Source organism: Haliotis cracherodii, unplaced genomic scaffold (genome assembly GCF_022045235.1).
Source record: "Haliotis cracherodii isolate W230 unplaced genomic scaffold, xgHalCrac1.p SCAF_15, whole genome shotgun sequence".
Taxonomy (NCBI): Eukaryota; Metazoa; Mollusca; class Gastropoda; order Lepetellida; family Haliotidae; genus Haliotis; species Haliotis cracherodii.
In genome coordinates, this window is record NW_027266270.1 from 7,283,081 (window position 1) to 7,303,055 (window position 19,975).

A 19,975-nucleotide genomic window follows, 5' to 3' on the forward strand; every position below is an offset into this window, starting at 1 on the left:
GTAAACATCTAAGACCTACATCACCTCGGGCTTTCCTCCCCCATCAGAGCTGACACGCCGTGATGAAAGTGGAATACTGTTCGAAGCGGCGTTAAACCCAACTCTCACGCAATGACAAAAACTAGAAACATTCCACAGTACAGTTTGGCTGTATTGCTCTTCTTGAGTTACTGACCGCCTCCGTGGCCTAGTGGTAGAGCGTCCGCCCGGAGAGCGGATCGCGTCACACAAAAAGACGTTAAAAGATGGTACTTGTTGTTACCCTGTCTGGCGCTCGGCATAAGGGACTAAAACGAGGACTGGTCGGCTCGAAGTCAGTATACTGTGTCTGAGTGAAGTGTTCATGTTAAACTGCGGCATGGTATCTCAGTGAGATAACACTATAAAATCGGCATCAGTCCGGACTAGTACAGGAACACACACACACACACACACACACACACACACACACGTCGCCATATAAATGCAATAATTTTACACGCGACGTTAAACCCCATTTCACCTCTTCTCGCCCACTGACACGTTAGCAGGACGGAGAACATTGTAGCCTCGACAAATATACAACTACATCACAAGATCAATTAAATATTGACTCCTACTCCGCAACAGTAAAATTATTTATTTGCAATATAACCGACACGCCTCAGATTGGCAAGCCAATAGACTCGTTGACCCAGCATCGATCTTTGGCGTTTCTTGCTCGCAGCGATGCTGTCAGAAGAAACGCCTAGCGATGGAGGGGTTGGGCGTGTTTACGGTTCTCGCAATATATCTTCAACTTACATGGGGTAAGTTTGATTTTAAAACCAAATAGTTTTGCAGGATACATTTGGATTTTGAGAAATTACATTTCATATTCTTGTCATACAGTAAAATACGTTTAGAACGAACACGCTTATAACGAACTGATGGATATTACGAACTTAATTTTTGGTCCCGGCCATTTGTTGAATGGATGTTGTATCTATGGTTATAACGAACTAAGGTTTTAATGAACTAAAATTAGTGGTCCATTTGAGTTCGTTATAACTGTAGTTTAATGTATGTTTAAAAGTTCATTTTTTAACATGTAAAGATCATGCAATGTAACGTGTATATTGGATGCGTCCGTGTGAGTTTCACAACTTGTGTAAACTTGTGCCCAAGGGACGCAACTCTGCACAGCTAATTGCGGTGCCTTAGACGACTGGGCCCCCCGCAATAAGCTCGCCGTACAATAAGGAGAACCTCAAAACTTAGGGTCAATTGTAAATCGTAGTTATTTGAAAGTAATGCATCCCCCATGCCCGGCAGTTTCGCAGTAAATACGTACTATGTATACAAAATGTGTATAGAGCTGTTGGCCAATGGGTGGTGAGATTGTGAAAATTCTGAGTGGAAAGTGTGCGGAGAGAGTGGGGATGGGGACTTGGAAGATGCTGGGAGGAAAATACTGAACGTAAAGTAAAAAATCATCCTCACTAACTTTATCATGATAACTTAATAGAGATTCTGTCGTTCTAACAAGCAAAAAAAAACCAACAACTTTGAATCAATGTGACACAGGCATAAAAAAACGTGTTCTTTAACTGTTAATCACATCGTCAAAATACACAGACCTTGTGACCTTTTTGGCTTATGTTCACGTTTGATAACCCTACACACCTAGGTGACCCTTCAATAATGACACGGAGTATATATACAAACATGTACGTATATTTCTGCACTATTTCTGGTCTTTTGTTGCAATATTGCTGGCTGTGTTGTTAAAAACTTCCCTCTTCCAGAAAACTTTCGTTTTCAAATTATGAATCTAAATAAATTTTTAACTGGTAAAGCTAAATACAAAATTCAGTTTTGATGATGTCACCTTGATATTTTAGAATGGCAGCCCGTTGTAGCCTTTGTTTTGTTTGTATGTTGTTCAACGTCGCACTCGGCTTTATTCCAACTATTGACGGCGGTCTGTAAAGAAGTAATCTGGACCGGACAATCCAGTGATGAATATGTTGTCCCACTCCGTAGGGTGCGATGCCTGACAACCACCAGTCACAAAGGCGACAAAGTGCCCGATTTGTTTAGTCGCCTCTTCTAACCCATGCTGTGCCAGGCTGCCGTTGTACAAAGTGACCTTAGCGCTAAGGTGATCGTAACTCCCATACCTTAACATAGACAGTCGTAGCGCTAAGCTTGTTTTGTACAACAGCACCCTAGAAGGCTATGTAGTCACACACCACACCAGGAACCTGTGCCACAAAGTGATCTTAGCGCTAAGATGGTCGTAACTCCCATACTTTATCATAGGCTTACGCTCAACATAGCACTGAGATCGCTTTGTGGAACAGGGCCCTGGCCTAAGTTCAATGCATGCACTGGCTTCCACTTGAGGTGAAGTGAGGTGAGGTGAGGTGAGGTGAGGTGAAATGGGGTTTAACGTCGCGTCCAAGATTATTGCACTTACATAGCGACGTGCATGTACGTGTGTGTGTTTGTGTGGCTGCTTGTACTAGTCCGGACTGATGCCGATTTATAGTGCTAGCTCACTGAGATACCATGCCGCAGTTTAACACGAATACCCCTCAGACACAGTATACTGACTCCGAGCCGACCACTCCTTGTTTTAGCCCCTTAATGCCGAGCGCCGGATAGGGTAACAACAAATACCATCTTTTAACGTCTTTTAGTATGACGCGGCCGGGGATCGAACCCCGGACCTTCCGCTCTCCCGACGGACGCTCTACCGCTAGACCACGGAGGCGGTCGGCTTCCACTTGAATCTAGGTTCATTTTTAAAGTTCTTTTTCTGACATATAAATGTCAGGGACATTGTCTCTGTGTAACTGTTGGATTGATCCACACCATCAAATTTGAACAGGCAGACAAAATGGTGTTTGAAAGGGACTTGAAGCACAGTTACTTGAACTGGGTGCCGTTGTACAAAGCGATCTTAGTGCTAGGGTGATCGTAACTCGCATACCTTAACACAGACTTACGAATATCGCAGTGCTAAGGTTGTTTTGTACAACGGCGCCCTGCCAAATATCCTGAACAAAGTCCACTTTTAAGAGATGTCACCATCCTCGATGATCCGTACGTACCCTTGTGTTAGTGAGTGAGTGATTTAAAATTTAACGTCGAATCGGTATTTTTCAGCTATATAGCGATGCGAATATATATATTTGTATTCATGACTCACTTGTGTGTATATATGTGAGTCATGAATACAAAGTGCTATTAAAAAACAAATTTGTCAAACATATTTGGGCATAACATATATACATGTAGAATACAATACTAAATGAGTTCCCGTGTAATACCAATTTTATGAAATGAGTTAATTGTTCTGGTATCTAACGAGAGAAATTTAATTAATCCATGTAGACAAATTAGGATGTAGGCACAATGGGATGTAGGCACGCTGGGATGTAGGTACAATGGGATGTAGGCACAGTGGGATGTAGGTACAATGGGATGTAGGCACAATGGGATGTAGGCACAGTGGGATGTAGGCACAATGGGATGTAGGCACAGTGGGATGTAGGCACAATGGGATGTAGGCACAATGGGATGTAGGCACAATGGGATGTAGGCACAATGGGATGTAGGCACAATGGGATGTAGGCACAGTGGGATGTAGACAAATTAGGATGTAGGCACAATGGGATGTAGGCACAGTGGGATGTAGGCACAATGGGATGTAGGCACAGTGGGATGTAGGCACAATGGGATGTAGGCACAATGGGATGTAGGCACAGTGGGATGTAGGCACAATGGGATGTAGGCACAGTGGGATGTAGGCACAATGGGATGTAGGCACAGTGGGATGTAGGCACAATGGGATGTAGGCACAATGGGAAGTAGGCACAGTGGGATGTAGGCACAATGGGATGTAGGCACAATGGGATGTAGGCACAGTGGGATGTAGACAAATTAGGATGTAGGCACAATGGGATGTAGGCACAGTGGGATGTAGGCACAATGGGATGTAGGCACAGTGGGATGTAGACAAATTAGGATGTAGGCACAATGGGATGTAGGCACAGTGGGATTTAGGCACAATGGGATGTAGGCACAGTGGGATGTAGACAAATTAGGATGTAGGCACAATGGGATGTAGGCACAGTGGGATGTAGGTACAATGGGATGTAGGCACAATGGGATGTAGGCACAATGGGATGTAGGCACAATTGGATGTAGGCACAGTGGGATGTAGACAAATTAGGATGTAGGCACAGTGGGATGTAGGCACAGTGGAATGTAGGCACAATGGGATGTAGGCACGCTGGGACTGAACCTATCTTAACATATACAGAGTACAAAGTGCAATTGCCGTGATACAGCTGAAATATTTCTGAAAGCGGTGTAAAAACTCACTGGCTCATTTAACATTTAACTCATTGCAATATTGGCTAGTACAGTCTGTAGTGTGCACGCCCACCAGCGGCTAAAGTCATGACGTAAATCCTGCTGGAGTATCGTGCAGTACGCTGAAGCACCGTAAGTCCCCATGATCCCCAGCGAGGTGGCCTAGCTTTGGTTGCTGGTGGTGGTTATCTCCCAAAACCCCTACATCCCATTTCCCCTACATCCCATTTCCCCTACAACCCAGTTCCCCTACATCCCATTTCCCCTACATCCCAGTTCCCCTACATCCCATTTCCCCTACATCCCATTTCCCCTACATCCCAGTTCCCCTACATCCCATTTGCCCTACATCCCATTTGCCCTACATCCCAGTTCCCCTACATCCCAGTTCCCCTACATCCCATTTCCCCTACATCCCATTTCCCCTACATCCCAGTTCCCCTACAACCCATTTCCCCTACATCCCATTTCCCCTACAACCCAGTTCCCCTACAACCAAGTTCCCCTACATCCCATTTCCCCTACATCCCATTTCCCCTACATCCCAGTTCCCCTACAACCCAGTTCCCCTACATCCCAGTTCCCCTACAACCAAGTTCCCCTACATCCCATTTCCCCTACATCCCATTTCCCCTACATCCCAGTTCCCCTACAACCCATTTCTCCTACATCCCAGTTTCCCTACAACCCAGTTCCCCTACAATTAGTTAAAACAACACGCGGCATTTACCTGTCTGGCATTATGAACTCACCTAAAGGAGAGATTAAGGTCTTGAGTAGAGGTAGTAGAAATGAAAGGGGTAGAGCTTTAGGGGATTAGAGGACTAAAAGGAAAGTTTAAAAAAAAAATTAATGTAAGTGTAATGAAAGATGCCTGTATGATGAGAAGACAATTTTCAGAAATTACAGTGGCGTTTGGCAGTCTAGAGAGTCTCGAGGCCTTGCAGTCATCTGTGATTCTATACATAGATGGAACGTTCACTGCCTGCCCTGGTCTTTGGAATCAAGTGTACATCATCCATGCAAGACTCGGAGCCACGACCTGTCCCCTCATCTTCGCCTTACTCCCCGACCGTCAGACAAACACCTACTCAAGACTCTTCAGGCTACTCAAGGATGAAGTTCAACAGAGACTAAACAGACCACTTGCCCCGTCATGCATCCAGACAGACTTTGAGATGGCTGCTATTCGTGCTGTCCAACTCGTGTTTCCTACTGCCGATGTGAAGGGCTGTTTCTTCCATTACTGCCAGGCGATATGGAGGAAGGTCCAGGATCTGGGACTAGCTGTCGCGTATCGAGAAGATCCTGAATTCTGCAAGTGGACAAGAAGAGCAGCTGGCCTACCCCTACTCCCCCAGAACAAGATCCAGGACACGTGGGTTGACGCAATGGACAACACACCAGATGTACCAAGAGCTGTCGCCTTCAACAACTACATCGTCAGAACCTGGGTCGACCACGGAGCACGATTCCCCCTACCACTGTGGAACCATCACGGTACAACAGGTCCCAGGACGAACAAAAACCTGGAAGGCTTTCATAACCGACTCAACCGAGGTCTCCCTCACCGACATCCCAACATCTACCGATTTGTGGAGGTAGTCAGGAAGGTGGAACAGGCAGAACGAGCTAAGATTTTACAGCTCAACTATGGAGCAGCTCCAAGGGGCAGGAAGAGAGTGTACAGAGAGGTGGAGAACCGTCTCTGCCGCCTGAAGAATGAGTTGAATAGAGAGGTGAAATCCCCAATGCAGTTTCTAGATGCGGTTGGCCATCTCCTCAGGCTGGGATAAAGAGTGAATTGAACATTTGAGATGAAATTTATTATAATGTATTATGAATTTTGAAAAATAAACATTTTATTATAATGTATTATGAATTTTGAATAATATCGTAATCGTAATTAAATATTTATCTCAATCTATTCGTGTTTCTTGGGTTGTGCCATTGTACGAAATAGGTAACAGACTGGGGATTAGCAGTGCCATGGACCATGAACTTTGTTGTCTTAAGCTGTAGGGGAAATGGGATGTAGGGGTTTTGGGAGGTTACCCTGGTGACCGTTAGCCCGTGTTTTAAACTGTTGTAAATACATACTGGTCACGGACCAGTTATCGCAATTTTTTCATGTTATTTCTGACACTGTCCGTTGTGAATGTTGACCGTACCAATAACTTTATTTTTTGTAAAAACTATGAAACTATTTCTGTCCGTGAAATAAGATAAGTTGATTTCTGTTATAACGCTATGAAAGGGAATCAAAACAGCGGAAATAGAACTTTCCCGTCGACTTTCTGTACCAGTTATCGCCATCGTCTTCACAGCATGTGCCACGTGCTATACAAATTACATTTTTTAGTATCTCGGGTGTCGCACTCAAATTTGTTATTCATCAAAATGAATAAGATATACTATTATGAATTCGTCGTCTGCAAACTGACGTACACCAATAATTCCAAAATTTGATTTACACGTGCTTATCCTCAACGCTATGTCAGTGAGTGAGTATGGTTTTACGCCGCTTTTAGCAATATTCCAGCAATATCACGGCGGGGGACACCAGAAATGGGCTTCACACATTGTACCCATGTCGGGAATCGAACCCGGGTCTTTGGCGTGACGAGCTAACGCTTTAACCACTAGGCTACCCGACCGCCCTCTCAACGCTATGTAATATGGATATCGCGATATATACAGGCTGTGCATTTCTGGAAATATAACTCAAATGGGTTTCAGAATTGTATTTTGCGGAAGAAATGCCACAGAAAGAAAGCAATGACAGAACTGAAAATGCACGATCGTGTATTTTGGTTTATATTTTCGCGACAATGAGTCATGTGACTCGGCCCGCGTGTTTTTTCAAAAGTTTTATTTGAGCAAGGTGGTGATGCTGGGTTTTTTTCAAAAGAATTCTTCACAAGAGTCTGTTTTGTTCATCATTTTCGGATAAATATTTCTCTCTTGTAATCAAAACGAGCAAAAGTGAAATTAGATGCGATCAAGTGCGCACAATAACGGGGAGTTGGCGATAATTGGTCCTTGGCCATAACTGGTCGCTAGCCATTAGAATACTTTACGACTTACCCTATAATACCAATGTTATAGAACAAATAAATTGTTCTTGTATCTAAAAAGCGAGTCATATACTTGAACTATTCACGAGTTTAATAAAATTGGTATTACACGAGAGAAATTTCAGTATTTTTTTTATTACTTGCCCTTATAACTTTGTCCTAACTTTGTTATATATTTCACTGTCGTTTGTGAATAGGCAAAAATATACGCGATTAATCCTATTGAGTTTAACAGATACATACCTCAAACACATCAAAAGTTGACAAGTATGAATTTACCGTTAGAATTGAAGAGTCCGTTATCGTAACTCATACAATAGGACATACATACTTCAGACTGACGTGCGCAACGATTGCCTTACAAAATTACCCAGACTCTGCATCACAAAGTTTACAATTACGTCACAGTACCCTATGACGTAATTTGTGGAATTCTGTTGCAAGATCCACCGGCGAAACAATGCCATGTGACGTCAGCCCAGCAGCAACAATGTACATAAGCTCCTTCCCAGCGCGTGACACTCTCGGTGACATCGCTGTCACCAGTTTGGGCGCAGCCATTACAAGAATCTTGAAATTTGCTCTATAACCCAAAATGTAGTAATGTTTATACTTTTGTTTATGTCTTTGGTCATGCAATCATAGTGAATTTTTAAACATTTTTACGACTGACCATATTTCAAAGATGAATTTACCTTCTGTTTGTTTGATCAAATTGGTTCGAGATTGAAATTTAACCAACTCCCCCCTTACATTCTTACTAGATTTATATCAATTAAATGATAGTTGTAATGAAACAGAAATTCAAATTGACAAACAAAGTAAATAATTTAGCAGGGGTAAGAAGTATTCGGCGTCACAGCAGTCATCGCTTAATTGTTTGTAAACAAAACGGCCCGTCGGCTGCGAGCATGGTTGTTGCCACGTATCAGAGTGTGGAGCTTGGAATAGGCCGAGGAATTCTGGGAGTTTTCAATATTAGTTTGTGAAACTTAATGTCCTCGCAGTACACAAACACGCCCTTTGATATTACATAATGTGCAATACAGCTGTATGTTTATTGAACGAGTGATCTATTCATTGGCAAGTACTAAAATATTTATTACTGAAAAGATCACCAGTTCAATCAGCAGGCGAGTCATGTTTAAGCAGTTACGTATACACGTGAAAGACTTTCTCAGCATCAGACCATATCATTTCATGATTTTACTGTAGACACGTTGGGAAGACACCTTAAGATACATACGTGTCGGCCATCAGTTTGATTATGAAGCACAACACATTACTTTTAATAAATATCCTTCTCATGCTTCAAAGTGAGTGAGTGAGTTTGGTTTAAACACCGTTTTTAACAGTATTTCAGTTCACGGCGTGTCAGCTTAATGTGGGAGGAAAGCCCGAAGTGATGCAGGTCTCAGACGTTTAACACTTTGATGAAACCAACGAGCACGGGTATGGTGCTGACAAACCTAGAAACATAATCGGGGCAAACCGGGGTTCGAACTCACAATCATAGGTTTCTGGCGTGCCAAAGGGACGCAACTCTGCTCAGCGAATCGCGGCGCCTTAGACGACTGGGCCACCCGTGCCCCGCTAATGCTTCAAAGAAAAGTGAAAGTTATTAAAGGTAATAATAACCACCATGAATCGAAATACAATAGATTAGATCTTCCCGTTTAATTATGATTGTAATCGTTGATATTAACTTATTAGCTGAAGAAACATGCTGATTTTGCATATCAGACAGCGAGGGCCTTTATTCAACCGCATCAGTATGAGAAGCGGGTTGAGATGTACGGGGATGAGTGAGCGAGTATGGTTTATGGTTTAGAAATATCCCAGCAATATCACGGCGGGGGACACCGAAAAATGGGCTTCACACATTGTACCCATGTTGGGAATCGAACCCGGGTCTCCGGCGTGACGAGCCAACGCTTTATCCACAAGGCTACCCCACCGCACATGTACGGGGATTGAGGTATACATACTAATTATAGGTGATCACATTGCGACAACACGAAAGTGTTGTGGTATCAAACGCAGACTGTCAAAACCAGAATGTATACTAGTTAGTAGAGCCAGATATATTTTGTCAATACACATTTTAACATTTTAATCTGACAAATAATTACTTTCCAACAAATACATTTCTTAACAAGATAAAAATTGTTCCTTTTGAAAATACCATGAGGTGAAGACGACAACTATGGAATCCTGAAAAGGACATTGTCGCGTTGTTGCCTTTTGGTAAAAACAACAACAAAACAACGTTATTCAAAACACAAAGATTGGTGAAAATGTAGCGTTGTCGTATTGTCGCGATGTCCAGCTTTGGTCATTTGTCATAGTTGATTGGTGTTGTAAGGGCGACAACGCGACAATGTCCCTTCTGGTATTCCATAAACAAACAGGTTGGTAACTATTCGCACCTGTGCTTTTCTTGATGTAGAGCACAATAACCTAATCTTCGATCTAGCGTTGCATCGGATGGGAATAGCTCCACGTTCATAGCTTTATCAATAATATATCTACACAAATGCAGTGGGACCTGGATTTGACAGTGCATTAGGTGGTCAGCTTTAGTTATCTGTACAGATCAAAGCCCGGTCTTAATAACCTGAGTACGTGCCACGGGGAACACATGTCCACATGTTGCACGAATTATTGCCTTTTGTTAGCTGCATCAAACTATTAAATACAACGCTGGTGTTGTTAATAAGAGTTTTAACATACAAAGTAAGATACATATTCCCGATGTAGTGCTAAGATATTCCCGATGTATTGTTAAGATATTGTTTTGTGAAAAAGTGACCGAAAGGTATTCCTTCATGGTTGAAGAGCGAAATATTTGGTGAACACGTGAGATACCTACGATCAATTGTTTTTATCGTCGCTCTCGGCAATATTCTACGCATGTCAACCCGGCCTGTAAATAATCGAGTCTGGACCAGACAATCAAGCGATTGATCTTGCCCGCAACGTCCCATGCTTTTCAGACACGATCAACAACATTATGATAATAATTTTGCTTGCTGCTCAGGACCCGTCACTTACCAATCGAAACCGTCAATGTGTCATTTTGCATCAAAATTTAAATATGAAATGTAGAATATGCAAGAATTTAATGAGACTTTCAAACACTTTGTGAGTGGATGCCCAGCTTTGGCACAAACACAGTATCTTAAGCGACGTGATGGCGTGGCTCGGTCATTTTATTACGGTGTTCGCCATGCTTTTTGAAATGGTTTTGACACAGAAGTCTATCCATGGTACGGCCCAGAATATGTAGAGGGAAAATGACAAATACACAATTCTTTGGAATAGGCCCGTATACAGCCTCAGACGTATCCAGACCAACAAACTTGATCTTGTCCTTTGTGATAAATCCAATGAAATCATTTATATCTTGTGATTGACAAGATTGAGGAAAATCATGGCAAATATGCAGACCTTGCTTTCGAAATGTCACGCCTGCATCCCAAGTACCAAGTTGTCTGACTCCCCGTTGTTCACGGTGCCTTAGGTTTGGTACCTCCCAATCTGTTGACTGACATTGGGAGAGTACCCGGGTTTGCTACCAGGAATACAGCCCTTCTGACAATCCGGGTAATGCAGAAGGCTGCAGTGTTGGAGAGTCTTCACATTCTCCGAAAAGTTCTGGGTGGGTTTAAATAGGCAGTGTTCCGAAAACAAGCCTCATTCGCTGTCTGGGCTGCGTGTGAAGAGGACAAGGGCCCTGAACAAATACCTAGGTTATAGACTTCCTCTTTCACGAAACAACTTTAACTAAGATTAAACTTAAGTTAGGATAACATCCTAAGGTTGGTCCGACCCAACCTTAACTCACTAAGGAAGATATTATGTATAAAATTATTAAGGAAGAGAATATACGGATGTCAACTTTTTTATCATGAGGAACACAACATTTCGGAGTATATACTTACTCCTTCATCAGGTGAATGAATGCCATGACTTACTTACTTACTTACTTACTTACTTACTTTGGAGATTTAACGTGCGCTTTCCGACTGATGCGTATTTCGCACACGGACCCGGCCAGGCCATTTAATGTGTTTCCGAAAGGGGCGAAAGTGGTCTGTGCAACCCAAGAGGGGGCTTTAGGGGTTGCTTATATAGAATTTGGGAATTTTGAGATTTGGAATAGATGCCGATGGGGTTGGGGAGTAGAACTAAGGGAGCTGGATATGGTGGATGTTTGTTTGTTTATGTGATTTTGATTTAGTAGATTATAGTGTTTTTAGATGCGTTTTATTAGTTCCGTTTTGATTAAGAATACGCCTAAGGCCTTGAAGTTTTCCAGTTTATTTTGTGGGTTTAGTATTGCTTCTAGAGTGAGAGCCTTGTTTAGATTGAGGGTGGTTTGTAATGCGGTTCGATGTGTTAGGTAGTGTGTGCAGTGGATGAGTGCGTGTTCTGGGGTTTCTAGTTGTTTGCAGTGTGGGCAGTTACCTGTAGTGGTTTTGGTTTTTTTTTTTAGGTGGTTATTTAGGTTGGTGTGTCCTGTTTGGAGTTTAGTGATTACTCTGTCGATTTTTTTTTTTGATGGATGGAGAATTTTTGGTTTGGTTAGTGGTTTGCTGAGTACTGTTTTGATTTGGCTATTTGAGTTTAGATATAGGTTATGGCAGAGGGTTGGGTCGATATCTGTAGTAAATTGTTAATGTATTTTTAGTGACGTTCGAAGTAGACCATGACAACCACCACTGCAGGACGTGTTTCAGAGTTATCGGCCCTGATATCCTGTAAAAAGCTCCTTTCCAGAGCGTGACACCTTCGTTACATAGTATAGAGAGCTCCCCGAACGGACTATCGCTGTGAGGAGCTTGCCTGTATAAAAGGAAAACCGACTCCTGCAAGAAACGGATGATGATTATTCATTGGAGGCATGTTTATGTTCGTCTTGGGGGTCTTTCTGAGACTGGAGTCATATATAGTTGAAGGTGAACAGCCCTGTTCACGTCCTGTTTATCAAGAATTGATAAATTGATATTAACGGTAGCGCTATATGTTTGTACCTAGGATTTAATACACAGTTCTTAATATATGTACACACATGAATTTCAAACAACACGAAGCATGCAATTAGGAAAGGTATGTGGTGGAAGTTAGCGATAGTTTCGTAACATGTTTAGAAATTACATTGGGCGATTATGTAAATTAGTCTTAAACTGTCGGCACACTAATTGTGTAAGAAATTAATTAATTGATTAAATCCTGAATTTCGTGTTTTAACAGCATATCCAATTGGGTTTCAGCAGGCGGTCACAATCTTAGCGCTAAGCTGGACATACCGAATTAAGATCGAGCTAAGGTTGCTTTGTGAAACCGGTATAACTTAAGACTAAAGATAGAATAGGTCTACATCAACCCATGCTTGCCGTAAAAGGTGACTATGCTTGTCGTAAAAGGCGACTAACGGGATCGGGTGGTCAGGCTCGCTGACTTGGTTGATGCATGTCATCCATTCCAATTGCGTGGATCGATGTTCATGATATCAATCATTAGATTGTCTGGTCCAGACTCGATTGTTTACAGACCGCCGTCATATAGAAGGAATATTGCTGAGTGCGGCGTTTAACAACAAACCAAGCAACTAAGACTAAGTTAACCTTAATTATAACCTTAGTGGTTAAGGTTCACCTTATTAGCTAAGTTGTTTTGCCGCACTGGGCCCAGGAGTCGCCACACGTTCAACTCAAGCGGCACTCATGAATCACGTACATTGTTGTGAGGACGTTATCGGAATAAAATAGCACTACACGTGACCCAATTGTCAAACAACTATTATTCCAGAACATTTAGCTGTACTCTTATCTCCTTTAAAGTCATGTCGCCGTCCAAAACATAAACAACGATGGAAACTGGACGTTTAAGACAGTTTATTCCCCTGCCTCGGGAAGATGGGTTTAACCCCGCTTTGAACAATATTTCAGTCCAAACTGATGCAGGTCTTAACGGTTGAGCACTTGGTAATACAAATATAATTGAAACAATTAATTTGAATTTAATTAGTGTCCGGCCTTTAATATACTCATTGTCATTCGTTTTGCAGGATACACGACTCCTGCGGGTGATCTGCTCTGCGGCCGCGATTATTGCGTGGAACAAGATGGCGTTTACTGTGACGCCCAGTCAAAGACCTGCAAGTGCCCGCCCGATATGATTGGGAACGGACGCGTACAGTGTGTTGATCCCAGTGAGTTGTCTCCCTTGATCCTATGACACCGGATAGGGGCAGTTCAAAGGTCCGATGTCGCATAAGTGAGTGAGTATGGTTTTACGCCGCTTTTAGCAATATTCCAGCAATATCACGGCGGGGGACACCGGCATTGGGTTTCACACATTGTACCCATGTCGGGTATCGAACCCGGGTCTTCGGGGCGACTAATAATGATGAACTGTTTTTGTAATGGAAATAGAGTTAATGAGTGAGTATGTGTTTACGCCGCTTTTAGCAACATTCCTGCAATATCACGGCGGGGGACACCAGAAATGGGCTTCAACATAATAAAAATAGAGAATAGAAATAGTGAATGAATACAAATAGTAAATAGTGTGTAATTGTAAATAGTGAATATAAGTTAGTGAGTATGGTTTTACGCCGCTTTTAGCAATATTCCAGCAATGTCACGGCGGAGGACACTAGAAATGGTTTCACGCATTGTACCCATGTGGTGAATCGAACCCGGGTATTCGGTGTGACGAGCGAACGCTTTAGCCACAAGGCTACCCCACCGCATCTAGTGAATATTAACAAGAAAAAGGTAATTGTAAATATTAATTGTAAAATAGTAAATAGTAATAGTAAAAAACATATTTTTTCTCTTTCCTGCAGAAAAGACATGCTTGTGTACCATTCATGGGGACCCGCACATCATCAATTTCGGCTATGACTCTTTCACATTTCCGCTTCCGTGTCATCACGTGCTTGCTGACTTTGTGACGCCCCCCTCCCAACGGACGCCGGGGGGATGTAAAGTGGTCATCTCGGGCAGAGCAACGTACCCTGACAATGGGAAGAATACCATCTATTCTTTTGAACGTCAGATCGAGGTTGTGGTAACAACCACTGCCAACGTATTTGCTGCTATTCTCAACGAAAAAGGCTTTGCAGTAAGTTATCTTGGCCATGCCGAATAGTGACTTGTGCCCACTCGTAGGCATTTCGTTAAACTGGTTTCGTCTTTGCGCAAAAAGGTATTGCGAAACTAATAGTCAGCTTATTGTGCCATGTCAGTGAGTGAGTGAGTATGGTTTTACGCCGCTTTTAGCAATATTCCAGCAATATCACGGGCTTCACACATTGTACCCATGTCGGGAAACGAACCCGGGTCTTCGGCGTGACGAGCTAACGCTTTAACCACTAGGCTACCCGAACGCCCCTTGTGCCATATCAGACTGGCTTTAGACGTGACCCGGATATACTCGATTATACTTTGCATTACATGTAGCTGCACTATTTCTGATGGCGAGATAAAACATCATTTACTCACTCGTGTGTGTGAGTGAATAAGGTTTAATGGCACATTAACCATATTCACGCAGCGGACACCAAGAATCGGCTTCATACATTGTGAGTGAGTGAGTGAGGTTTTACCCCGCTTTTTGCAATATTCAAGCAATATCACGGCGGGGGACACAAGAAATGGGCTTCACACATTGTACCCATGGAATCGAACCCGGGCCCTCGGCGTGACGAGCAAACGCTTTAACCACTAGGCTACCCGACCGCCACTGTTGGGAACCGAACTCGGGTCCGCTGCTTGTTCAGCGAACCCGTTAAGAAGCTACCCACCTGCCCCTCTATGTAATCCGATTTCGGGAAAACGGGTGAACCTAGATTGGTCTCAGGATTGTATAATATGTTGCCGGCAGCCATAATTTTTTTTTACCATTTTATTATAAATTTATTATCAAATTTATAGAAAATATTATTATTTTTTTTGTGTTATGCACATCTCACCGCCCCTCCCCTATAATGTATGACCCATCCCTAACCCGCTGTCATATTAGAGGAAATTCTGTTTAAAGCGGCGTTAAACCGAACCCATTTAGTAATTGTCCAACCGGGGATACATTATTCACTTGGGTAGAATATTGTGAAGATTCTTGACATGAGTTTACACATCTACAAACAAGGACTGCATTACTCTTTAAACCGACCCGTGAAGATCCGGGCCAGAATAGGTCTTCAGCAACCCATGCGTGCCGTAAAATGTGACTATGCTTGTTGTAAGAGGCGACTAACGGGAACAGGTGATCAGGCTGGCTGACTTGGTTGATGCATGTCATCGTATCCCAATTGCCTAGATCGATGCTCATGACGGTGACTGATCAAATTATTCCAATAGCAATCAGTTGTTCAATGTTAATCACTGGATTATCTGGTCCAAACGCGATTATTTACAGACCGCCGTCATATAGCTGGAATATTGCTGAGTGCGGCGTTAAGTAACAAACAAACACACAAATCATACATGCCGAATTTTACGGAAGTAAATTGACGTCAAAGGTCTTATGACGTCACAGCGCTATTGTATCCACGCACCCATAATGTCCCTTTTCTCCTGGCGTCACTTAATGACTAAACAGACATGCATCAATACACCACATAGCGACTGTGTATTCACGGGTGATGGAGGAAATAGACACGTGACGTATTGACGACCATTCGACGTATGTTGTTCTCTAAAGAACCCGTAGAGCATAGACATTGTGACCGACACGGTGTGACGTCGCTATATAGGTGCGATAACCTTGGATGCGTAGATCGATGCTCATGGTGACAATCACTGGATTGTCTGGTCCAGACTCGATTATCTACAGACCGCCGTCATACCGCTGGAATATTGCTGAGTGCGGCCTTCAACAACAACAAACAAAATAAACAAATACTCTTCAAACCAAAGTCATTAATTATTTTGATTTCAGTGGAAAAAACTCCGTCGTGTTGGACCCAGGAGGCGGAGGTCAAGAATAGGTAGGCTCGTAGTCCAGACTGGACATGACTTCAGCGACTTCTTCTACCTCCACGTCATGCCATGCGACATCACCGTCAAATTTCGAGACTATGACGGATTTTTCGCAGTGTCCAAACCTATTGGTTCCGTGGGCATTGCTGGCGTTTGCGGGTCGTGCAACTCCGCCATCACGCCATCGGACAAGGCCAACAAACTCCCGGACAAGACAGTGATGGAACGCTATCTTGAATCACTCTCGAACGTCAGTCCTATCGATGAATCCCCAGCAAATCAGTACCCGTATGTATGAGTTTGTGATCGTGTACTTCAAAAGTACCCGTGAAGATCCGGGTTCGAATAGGTCTTCTATGGAATGTTAGTTATTTTAACGCCTTTATTACACATTTTTTTATGGGGCGACGATGCGATAACGCGACATATTTTGACCGTAAAAAATGTCGGATTGTCCCATCATCGCATTGTCGTGCTTTGGTGAAATAAAGCGCGACAATGCGACAAATGGCGAAAATGTCGCGTTTGGTTAATTTTTGCACTTTTTGCTTGTTTTTGGAAAGGCGACAATGTCCCTTCTAGTATTCCATAAAATCCAGTTATTGAAATATGTCTTCGTAATTGACATGCCTCAACCAAGTCAGCGAGCCAGACCACCCGATCCCATTAGTCGCCTCTTGCGACTTTTTCTAACCCACGTCTTCATGGGTATCGCTAGCAGGTGGTTTGTTTCGTAAACTGCCGGGCAAAAGAAAGTATACACCTATGTTTGATTTTGGCTAAAATGAAAACAAAGACGAAGTGGTTATTCGATGGCGATGTATTTGATACGGGTATTATAGTTGCGTTTTGGACGTTACGTTTGCTGTGTTTCGGCGATTGTTTTCAGCCTAGTAACGTTTCGATAACGTTTGTAATGTTTAGGTCAAATCCAGTTTTCAAGTAAATGCTTTTTTTTGACCAGCCGTTTAGTCCAGAGAGTGGCTCGCATGATATGGAGTCCCCCATTCAGCAATATTCCATAAAAATACACATGCGCTTCACACATAAACTGAGGAAGAAAAGAAACTATAGCCCTCTGTTGATTCATCGTATGTTTGATTTTCAAGTGAAAATATCTCAAGTGAACTTATTATTTTCGAAAGATAAACTGTACTGGCGCTTAATCAGCACTTATAGATTTTCTCTACGTGGTTTTATGTTTTTACATATAATTTAAAAGAGTTAAATCTTTAAATATTTTTTTAAAATATTTCGCACAATACACAACTGTTGATGGGTATATCAGCATGTCGTTTCCCTACTATTAGGTGTCAATTCCCACATTGACACAATATGTTAACCCAGAAATTTGTACGTAAAAGAACTTGTGTGAGGTGGGGTGAGGTAAAATTGGATTTAACGTCGCGTCCAAGATTATTGCACTTATATAGCGACGTGCATGTACGTGTGTGTGTTTGTGTGGCGGCTTGTACCAGTCCGGACTGATGCCGATTTATAGTGCTAGCCCACTGAGATACCATGCCGCAGTTTAACATGAATACCCCACTCAGACACAGTATACTGACTCCGAGCCGACCAGTCCTTGTTTTAGCCCCTTAATGCCGAGCGCCAGACAGGGTAACAACAAGTACCATCTTTTAACGTCTTTTGGTATGCCGCGGTCGGGGATCGAACCCCGGACCTTCCGCTCTCCGGGCGGACGCTCTACCACAAGACCACGGAGGCGGTCAGAACTTGTGTGAAACCAACCAAGAACCAACAAATGGTATACAATCAACAAATGTATTACAAATATTCACTAGGTTTACAAATCGATACAAATTACTTCACAGCAATTAAAATGGCAGTACTCAATAGAATGGTAGTACAATTTTCAATGCCAGTATACAATATGATGACAGTGGTCAGTATTAACTACCAAAATACAGTAGTGATAGTAAAAGTCGGTGATATAAATATATTCACCCAGCGGCGACGGTTGTCAAGATACCGAGAAAGGCAGGGAATCCGGTTTGAAGAGTGATCTTCACACGAAAGCTGGTCTTGATGTAATGAAATGTGTGAAAGATACGAGAGGCACGCTTTCGACGCCATATGTACAGTCTAACTAGCAATATAACTAGATACTGGGAATTATCTACATAGAATTAACATAGAATTTTCTACATGTTTCTATAACACTCTTTCACCGTCCACGGTGTTCCGGAAGTTTACCTATCACGCTAGCATTTAAATATAATAACTTCCTCAAAACTGCTTACATTAAATAGTACTACCTTCCCGAAAACTAATCACTGTCTAAACACAATGCAATGAGCGTCTACCGAATCTCAACAGAAACAATGTAACACAGTTACAATCATTGTTCAACAATAAAATACCCTGCCATATAACACTACCCATCCCCAGTTGGTGGATATGAACGTCATACTGTTCAAATCGGCATAAATCCACCTCACTCTCATATTCTGTCTTCCACAGATCCTGCACAAGTTTGACCGACCTCCAGAAGTCGTGTCCCGCTGACAAGAAGGCGGGAGCTGTGGAGCTGTGTAGTATGCTGTTGCAGGATTTAAAGACCAATGAATGTCTTGTGAAAGTAGCTGGTACCAAGGGCGTGGAAGATCGCTTCGTGGCGTGCTTCAAGAGTGTTTGTGATGGCGCTGCGCCTTGTGGCCTCATCGCTCAAGCGTTCCAAGGCTGCGTAGACACGCCCGTGGTCAAGGCATATCAAGCCAAGTGCAAGTGACCATCGTCATAATAATAGTAATAATAATGACATCATTGTTTCTGTTAACTGCTTATGATTATTTCTGTGATACTGTAACTTTCGTCTGTCCATGCTCATTTCTGTTTGATACAAAGGATAACATTACGAAAGGAAAAATGTAATATCTGCCATGTTGCATAAATTGTTATAATTCGTTGTTATGTTTGAAATATTCATAAACAATGACAGACATAAGTTATGGTTTTGTTTTGTTTTCCAATGTTGTGTTTGTGAGTGAGTGAGTGAGTGAGTGAGTGAGTGAGTATGGGTGAGTGAGTGAGTATGGGTGAGTGAGTGAGTATGGGTGAGTGAGTGAGTGAGTGAGTGAGTAAGTGAGTGAGTATGGGTGGGTGGGTGGGTGAGTAAGTGAGTTGAGTTGAGTTGAGTTGAGTATGGGTGGGTGGGTGGGTGGGTGAGTTAGTGAGTGAGTGATTTGGGTGAGTGAGTGAGTGAGTATGGGTAAGTGAGTGAGTGAGTGCTGTCCCAACAACACCACGGAGGTGGTTTCACACGAATTACCAATCCAAGTTTTTGGCGGGAAAAGCGAACCACAAGGCAACCCCACCGCTCTGACATGTCAAGTAACGAGATAGGGTTTTAAATAACTACCGACAAGAAAAAGGGGAACTAATGATTTGAATGTATCTTCGTTGAGGTGTACATGTACAATACCGTGGCTTGGCATCTGAACGCAACATCTAATCACAATGAAATTTCACATCATGCATGAACACCACGTGATATATGTTCCAACAGAAGCCAAAGGATGTGCAGTCTGGTTCCCTGTG

General features: G+C 42.7%; 1 protein-coding gene across 1 annotated transcript; it reads left to right on the forward strand.

Moving 5' to 3' along the window:
- The first annotated feature begins 718 nt into the window (after window positions 1-718).
- Window positions 719-19,370, forward strand: LOC139461767 (uncharacterized). The gene is made up of 5 exons (XM_071243226.1): window positions 719-788; window positions 13,495-13,638; window positions 14,278-14,555; window positions 16,374-16,702; window positions 18,899-19,370. Exons 1-5 carry the CDS (start codon window positions 734-736, stop codon window positions 19,164-19,166), a joined length of 1,074 nt encoding a protein of 357 aa, XP_071099327.1. The 5' UTR covers window positions 719-733; the 3' UTR covers window positions 19,167-19,370.
- The last annotated feature ends 605 nt before the right edge of the window (window positions 19,371-19,975 follow it).